Source organism: Passer domesticus, chromosome 9 (genome assembly GCF_036417665.1).
Source record: "Passer domesticus isolate bPasDom1 chromosome 9, bPasDom1.hap1, whole genome shotgun sequence".
In the NCBI taxonomy this organism is placed as follows: Eukaryota; Metazoa; Chordata; class Aves; order Passeriformes; family Passeridae; genus Passer; species Passer domesticus.
In genome coordinates this window covers 32,879,778-32,888,524 of record NC_087482.1, presented here as the reverse complement: position 1 = coordinate 32,888,524, position 8,747 = coordinate 32,879,778, and the positions used below count along the sequence as shown (strand labels likewise).

The 8,747-nt window shown below is 37.1% G+C and overlaps 1 protein-coding gene and 1 long non-coding RNA gene across 14 annotated transcripts in view; one reads left to right on the top strand and one right to left on the bottom strand.

Moving 5' to 3' along the window:
- The first annotated feature begins 3,211 nt into the window (after positions 1–3,211).
- On the top strand, positions 3,212–3,718 carry LOC135307949 (uncharacterized). The gene is made up of 2 exons (XR_010368514.1): positions 3,212–3,442; positions 3,548–3,718. It is a non-coding gene; the product is annotated as an uncharacterized LOC135307949 (long non-coding RNA).
- Positions 3,693–8,747, bottom strand: part of CACNA1D (calcium voltage-gated channel subunit alpha1 D) — a 167,441-nt gene continuing 162,386 nt past the window's right edge. For all 13 annotated transcript variants that reach the window (XM_064432547.1, XM_064432540.1, XM_064432549.1 and 10 more), the window contains 3 exons: positions 8,302–8,423; positions 7,370–7,690; positions 3,693–5,892 (listed from right to left, as the gene is read on the bottom strand). In XM_064432547.1, the coding sequence (XP_064288617.1) occupies positions 5,599–5,892; positions 7,370–7,690; positions 8,302–8,423 (737 nt within the window). In that variant the 3' untranslated portion in view covers positions 3,693–5,598. The remainder of the gene's footprint in view (positions 5,893–7,369; positions 7,691–8,301; positions 8,424–8,747) is intronic.

Sequence of the window (8,747 nt, the reverse complement as noted above, 5' to 3'; positions counted from 1 at the left end):
TTTTGCCTTTTTTTTTCACAAAGTGCTTAGTAGAATTCTGCTCACAATTTAAGCTGATGTAGTTTTACCACTCTAGCAGTAAGAGATCTGCACTTTCTATAACATCCTTAAAGTGATTGGTCTTTGCTCAGATGATTGTTTGCAAAAGATATTTATCAGTAAATATTCTGAATGGTGCCTTGCTAACACTCAAATTTTATTTAGAAAAATTACAACCAAACTACATTTAAAATGAAATGTTACTCTAAATAATTGTATAAGGTCAAATATTGATGATATGGGAAGAGGTCTTTTTTAAATTAGATGGCAAATATCTTATTCAGTGAACCAATGCTATATTCTAGTTAGGACTTAAATCTATGCTTTTTTAATCTTCAGCTGTGTAAGTTAAGATACAGGTTAAGAAACAGCTTTCATGGCTGTTTTTGGTGTCAAACTAAGGTATTGATTAAAAAAAAAAAAACTAAAGAAGCTGAACTCAGTGAAGGAAATTTATTCCATTGATTATTTTGTATTTATTAAATATTCAAAGGTAACTTCTGACTAAGCAGATGTAAAATCATAAAGTAAAAATCTTCTGTAGCCTAAGATTGATCAAGACTTGTGGCAAAGAGAATAAACATCTTTTCAGCAAAAAATTGGAATTTTGCACAATTTTGACAGACTGTAGAAAACCTTGCTGACTCAGACGTTGGCTAGAGAGACAACTGCAGATGTTTAAGGCAGACACTTGTACCTGGTGCTGCTTTCTGTAAGGCACTGACTGGAAGCTCTGCTGTAGGAAAGGACTTCATTCCTTAGAGTATCTGCATAAACACAAACAAAACCACTGAAGATGGAAGATTACAGCAGTGAACTCTGCTCCGAAGGGAGACAGGTAAACCCTTTCTATGTATGTGATGCAGTCCTTTGAAATGAGGGGAAGAACAAGAATATTTCACGTCATAGGTGATTGATTAGCTGAGTTAAGGAGACAATTCCTCTGGTGCAACTGTTTGAGAAAAGCATGGACTGTGTATTGTGTACCTCCTAATGGCAAATAATTCTTTCTCAGCACTTATGCTTGTGAGATTTTTCTTTAAGGGTGTTCAGTAAGTTCTAGTGTCATTTGGAATACAATAAGGATATTTTAAGTTATATATACTGGTGAAACTTACCACAGTCCTGTGCAGTTGAGAAGGGAGGCAGTTTGGCAAGATGAAACACTGAAGTTCCTGCATTTGCAGATTTACAGTGTGGCTTTCCACTCCAGGCATGCAAGATGGGAATTGTTATTATGCAACTGCAAAGGATTAACTAGCCACTGGCTTACATAACTCACCACTGAACATGCACAGACCTCTCTGCTGTTATGCCAAGCTCCAAAAGAGAAGTAAATAGCAAGGTTAGGTATCCACGTGTCTTATGCTCAGGAGACATTGCTGCACTGAGAAATCAGATAATCAGGCATTTCTTCTGAAACATCATTTTTTCTTGCAGTTCTAACCATCCACAGACATCTTGCAGATTCCTCCCCCTCTAAACACTTGAACATCTTCATTGCCTTGAGCTGCAGTTGCTTTACTAATTCCAGCCTCACTGCTGTAGAACACTGAGGCTCCCTCATGAGATTCCTGTGATGCATGCTGAAGGGTTTGTTGCCCTGGAGGAATCTTTAAGTAGCATCAATTTACCATTAATTTGTCCTGTGTTGTACCTGGTTGCTGATATTGAATTCCCATTAAAAATTGTTTTGACTTCCAGCAGAGTCAAGTCTGCTAAAGGGTCCTTAGAACAGGTCTAGGTTATTCTAACATATCCTGTGGAGCACTGGCAGTCTCACAGCTACAATTAACCATCTTTTACACCTTACTGGACTGCAGAACACAGGTTGTAATTCCACAGTTTTACCTATTTAACAAAATAATACAGAGTGAGTATTCCCAATTCTACCCAGATATAAATTCTATAAATATGCAGATAATATATTATGGGTTCAAAACCAGTTAACTGTAAAAGCTGTTTAATTCAAGAATTACTAGACCTGCCAGTATGGCTTGGGCCAGCAATGGTACTGCAAGAGAACACCAGCATCTCCTTGGAAATGGCTTGCTGCAGATGCTCCAGGCAGTTGGAGGTCTCTGGCTGGGGACAATGAGATTGAGAAAGAAAAGTGACCAAAATAATTTCTTTTCTACACACATTTCAACTCAAGTTGTTTCAATATGAGAGGTGCTTTTAAAAGCAGCACAATATAGCAGTTTTTGTAAAATTGCATTGTATTCAATTTATGTAAGCTTTTGTACACCACAACCTTAAAATCCTTGCCAAGTGCCTGCTGTCAATTACTCTGCAACCAAATTAGGCAGTTGTAGGAACCCTGGAAAAGTGGGCTTGGAATATGCATTCTCTATAAATAAGCATAAAAATGGATTTTGATTAATACTAAAAGCATAAATAATATAACATATATATAATATATAATCAAATAATAATACAAGTAATTAAATATTTCTATATTATAGTTAAAATGAAGAGGGAGAACACAAGCATATCTTATTACATTATTAGAATTTTTAGTCTCAATTCTTCTGTCAGCCAAACTCCAAAAAGAGACACTGTTTCAAATATGAATATATGTTATAGATTCATTTTTTCAGTGAATTTACTTCACTGTAGAATACTTACCAGTGTTTAATTCTTTACTAGTATTTTCTCTCATTAAATACATATGTAAACAAATTTGGAGTCTCATAAATGATGTTTTAATTGTTGAGAGAACTTCTAGATTTTTTGTACTAATTACTATGATTGGTAGTATTCTAAGTATGCCAGTTACCACGTAATTATGCATATATTGATTAATTGTTACCACATATTTCGGTAGTAAAACCAAACAAGTGTTCTTTGAATCTTATACAAATGTTCTCCCCTATGCCAAAAACTATATAGAATATGGTCTGCAACTAAATTTCCTTCATTGTTTATTTTTGCAAACAGTTCTCTCATAAAATTTCATATCTTCCTTAAAAAGCCTCTCATCACACTGTTAAAGGCTGAGGACAAAGAGCAGGAAAATGCAGTGAGGTCAGCATATTGTTTTCTGTCTCTTTGGAGAAATCACTAATTAAAAATCTTGTCACTCTGCTCAATCTGCTGAACCTGACATGCTATCAAATGTCCATGCTGGACAAAATACAATTCTGAGATTGTTTTCAATCTCAGAATTGTATTTTGGTAGGTAGAACTTTGAAATCTACTCAGTAGAACAGTAGGTTCTACTGTAGAACACAGTAGGTAGAACTTTGAAATCTACTCATTGTTACTCCACAGGGATAGTTCCATTTTGGCCTCCCAGATTTTGTTTCTGTGAGCTGGGAAAGTGTAACAAAGTGAGTACTGCTGGGTAACCTCCCCAGGAGCTTCCCAAGACAGCATGGAAGATTTATTTAGATGTTTCAGGGTATTTTAGTCAAATTTCCCTAATCATTTCCATAGGTCTGTCTCTGGAGAAGTAGTAATCCCTTTTGCACATGAATACTCTGTTTTATTTCTTTGTGGTTAACAGCAACCATTCATAAAAGACTTCTATGATGTGACACTGCAGACTGATATCCTATTCCACACATTCCCTCCCATTCTTATAACATTGCAAATTGAATTTAACCTTTGGAACTTCTTGGTGAAAAAATATTAGTAAAAGAACTCCCAGGTATAATAAAATTATTACACAGTTTTATTTTGAAGAACATTTTGCATTTGTTTTAATACAAAATGATGTAGGTCAAGAAATAATTTACAAACCTTTAAGTTCTTATCCTGGCATTTGAAATAAGAACGATTTCAGAGGAAGTCTGTAAGCTATTCATAGGAAACTGTCATTATGTACAAAATGTTTATTGACATGTTTTAAACATCACATTTGTAAAAATGTGAAATGGATTGCTATCTAGCATAGGAACTACAGGTAAAACCTGATAAGATAACTTGTTAGAACAAGTCATTGTTATCCAGTGCTAACAAAATAGACAGTAACTTTCAGGGTGTTTTAATTATCCTCCAAGGTCATTTCAGCCTCAAAGACATTTCAGGGTTTTACTGCATTGTGAACAATATCGAAGCCCTCTCTTGATTGCATAAAAATAAATCTTTGAAATAGTACACATAGAACAACAGAAAGGTAGAGGCAATAAAATAATATCTTTTTTATATCAAGGTTTTTGGTTCTGCGTAGAATCATACTATCAAATTTCTTCTCTTTCCAAGCAGAGAAAGTAGTAATGAAGTAAAGCATTTTCATTTACCTGTGAAGTATTTTCTGCCTCAGATATTTTCTGTGTCAATTTAGGGTATGTAGGAATTACACTTTGTGAAAACTAATTGTCTCATGAGCAGGAACACCCTGGCATAAACTTGCCAAGGTTTTTGGGGTTTTTGCATGGGGCCATTACAAAAATAAAATTAGAGCTTACTTTTCAGTCAAAAAAAGGGAAATTACTTTGCATTTTTAACCTTTCCAAGTATAAGACTGAGTGGTCAATGGTGCATCCCTTTCGCAGAGAGATTCTTTGACTCAATTATTTTTAAAAAATCTGATCTGTTGCCAAGTTCACACTTGACACTTTATCCCAAAAAGAGATTTACACTGAGAGGTGGCTCTATTTAAATATTTATGCTATAGATCTATATATTCCAAGTAAAAATACTTCTATCTAGAATTCTGTGGAGAGTTACAATAATTAGGGTCCATAAATATTGCTGCAGTTCAATTACGGTACAATAATTACAAAATATAGAACATCTCTTTACAAATACAAATCATTGTATATTACAATTAATTTACAATATTTTCTACTATATAATTTTTAGCAAACTATCTTATCTAGTTCTACTATAACCTGGTTGCAAGTGCATTAGTAAGAATGCAATTATTCCAGTATATTTTGCCCTTAACATGATAGTCATAAAACAGACCATCTGAATGATATTTTCCTATGTAAACGGATGTTACATATGACGGATTATTCTTTATATAACTTCTTTTTCCAACAATCTCTAACAGGTAGAGCATGACAAATCATATTTTAGAAGAGCATTAAGAAAAGAAATCAGGAGGCAAGTTTGAAAACAATGGTAGAATGGATATGCAATGGGTAGCTGATATGCTTTGAGCACTGAGGTAATGACATTATTGGTTGTCATCACTCATCTCATGTTGCTGTTTCCCACACAATCCTGTGCCAGACCTATAGAGACATTGTCACTGACAAAATCCTGCTCTGCTAGGAAGGACAGCAGCACAAGGTTGAAAGACAGGCAAGATATTACACCTCAGAATCCTGCTCTAGCCCTCAAAAAACTGATTGTCACAATCTGCTTGGTTTCAAAAGAACCTCATTCCTACAGAGGAACTGAAGATTCCGTGGGAGGAGACTTGACCTACTGCAGCTCTGTTCACATTTCGGCAACCTGGAGATAATAAATTTATTAGTTATGGCTTCCTTGAGGTGCGACTTCACTCATACAAAACTTGGATTGGTTATTCACTCCAGCTAGTGCCTAGCATCTTGAAACTATGAGGCACTTTTTCTGTTATTAGAACATTTTCCTTGCTAAATACTATAAGCTTGTAATGCATATCATTTCATCAGCTAAGTCTTCTTCATATCGTCCCGTTTCCGGCTCTTCGTCACTGTAGCCAGGACCAAAATCTTGGAGTTCATAATCTTGTCTGCTTAAAATTGGAAACATATCCCCATTGGTCCCATTGCTGATATTCCCATTGAGAAGGTTACTTGCTGCACTCTCCATCTCGTCAATAGTCATGTCACATGCATCAGCAATCTCGTGTTTTGTAGCCGAAACAAATTTAGGGTCCTTTGCATACCTTCCTAGGCCTTCAGATATAAGTACCTGGCAGAGGGAGGGGAGAGAGTGAGAATTTCAGTGGAATTACAGAGCAACAGACAGATCATAGCATTGCTCGTTGATGAAAGCACTTGAAACCCCATGCTGAATCAGTGGAGCAACCCACAGCCAAACTGCACAGGTAAAAAACAATTAAATGAACAATGAAAAGCCTCCAAAGAACACCATGATGTGCAATAATGTGAGTACTGCTGTACATCTGGCACTTCTCCTTACAGATCTGGCTGTAGTCTTTGCTGAACATCAATCATCAGGCTGATACATTGAAGACAACACTTAATACATCTCAGATGGTGCAGTTAGAACAATTGTCTGAAATGCAGAATTTTATATGTTCTTGGTACTTTAGAGTACATGGAAAAAAGATGTTGAATTCCCATTTGCAAAAGCATAACAAAATGTGTTGTATAGCTCATAGCAATGGAAAGGAAGTGATGGATGGAAGCTACAACATTAACTGTGATTAAGAAATGCTGTACACACTATCTTAAAATCTTTTTTAATATAAAACTGAATTCTTAGCATTCTTTAATACATCTACAAATCATTCCTTGCAGTTGTTATTCTCCTCTCTGCATTTAATACACTGATTTGTGGAGTTTTTGATCTTTTATTCAGATTACTGCAAAAATGGGGGTTATTTCTATAGAAAAAACAGAGAGAACAGGCATATTCATCCTCTCTTCCTTATTGCCATTGTGGAAGGATACTTCAGTACTGATGCCCGTCTGAAAACTTACATTTCAAAATTGTAAAAGTATCTTTAGTTCTCTGATTAATCTCTTACTAATGTGAGGATCTGGATTCAGTATAAATCCTTTACTACACAACAGTTATGAATGAATTCCCCTCTTTACCTAAAAGTAAATGAATGAATGAATTCCCCTCTTTACCTAAATAGTTTGTGGCTATAAAACTAAAAATCCATTTTCAGAGAGCTGATGCAAACTTGATGCCTTGTGAAGGCTGACCTAGAACAGAGACTAGACAGAGCTAAAGAATAAAGTAGGTATTTATCAGAAGACTGCAATGGATCCACCTTGGGCAACACCAGAGCTCAGCCAGGGCTACACCCAAGATGAACCAAAAATGGTCACAAAATGGACGACCAGTCATAAGGTCTCTCACTTTTATAAGTTTTAGCATATTGGAGTTAATTATCCAATTATAGATTTAGCTTATGAAGTCCCATCCTTCTTGTTTTTCTCTCTTCAGTCCATGCTGTTTATGCTCTTGGGCTTGAGATATGGGCTGGTTGTCCTTGGTCCCCAGCTAGAGAAGGAATTTTTTTGTCTCTCTACTCTTTGAAGAGAGCTGACTATCTCCTAATATGAAGCTCAGAAGTACACACTAAAGCAGCACAGAATCTAAAAAATACACAAGCTAAAATCTGAGGCATCAGACTTAATTCTGTGCTTTGAAGAGTTACCCCCAAACCCGTGCAGAGCCGTGCAGCACTCACCGCCTCCACCAGGCTGTCCGCGCTGCGCTGCTTGTCGCTGTGTTTGTGCCGCAGGTCGTTGGGGACGGTCAGGCTGGCTGGGGTGAACGTCCTGTAGGAAATGTCGGGGTCATCCGTGTACCAGGAGCTCCTGTGCAGGGAAGGCAGGCTGCCGTTCATGTGCTCTGTGGAGTCAGCCCTGTCCACCTGGATCAGAGGGGTGTAATAGGGGGAGCGCTCCCTGTAGGGAGGGGTGGCAGGTGGGGTGGCCCAGGAACGCGTTGAACGGCTTGGTGAGTGTTTATGAGCTTTGCTGGAGTCCAGACCTGCCACAGCCATCACCTGGCAAAGGGAACATTTTAGAAGTTAGTGATTTCAAATGCTCAGTCATACTCATTTCTCACTTCATCAGTTAGCTCAAAACAATTTCTCAGGCAGCAGCTATGCAAAGTTAACATTTTCTGATATGTAATAGAGGAACAGGTCTGAAATTGGTAAATTGAATCAACAAAATGGTATTTTTTTCCATTTTACTCATATCACAAAATCTTTTTGATTATACAATACATTAAAGAAAACAAAATATAGAAACATTCCTTCTGTCCAGGACAGAATAGGAAGCTGTCAGCATTTTCCAAGCTGGGCACTGAGCCTCAGAAGGTGTCTGACTTGTACTTGCAAATTGTCACAAATGCAGTTGAGATAGGCAAACATTAATAGACAGCTACTGCATTATGCAGTCCTGGTCAAAATTTAGGGCATGGTGACTCTTTGTGAACACTCAGTCCAAGGGGCAGGCAAATCATTCTGTGTTTTGTACAAGGTCGATGTTTGAGAAGCCTTGGCTCTAGCAACAAATACCCCAGTACTGCTTCAAACAACAGTGAAAGGAGTACAATGTAGAGGCTGGAAAGATGTAATTCACTGTTGATTAAAGAAGAGTTTGAGTTTACCTGCTGTTGCATTAAGTGAAGTGGCAAAGCTGTGCGATGGTGGAAATTAGGAGAGAGTGGGATGTCGTCTTGGCTACTTTGTCGGCGGAGGCATTCAAAGTTAAAGGAAGATCGTCTATGTGCTACAGGAAAACCAAAAATCGTTAGAAAAACAAAGTATTTTTCTTCAAAGTCTATTATTTCCAGAATTTCAGGGTGAGTGAACTATGATACAAATAAAAATAGATCCTCCAGTAAGAAAAAGTTGTGCTAATGGAAGGAAGTGGTGGGTTATAAAATAAAAGAAAGATTAATCACATAAGCAAAAGCAGTCCAAGGCAGAAATCATAGAAGCAACCTAACAGAACTGGACAGAACTGGAAGCAGCTGTTTCAGAAAACAAGCTTGTCTGATGCAGCTGACTGGCTCAGACTCTCATCTGCAGAGTTTTGCCATAACCTGCTGTG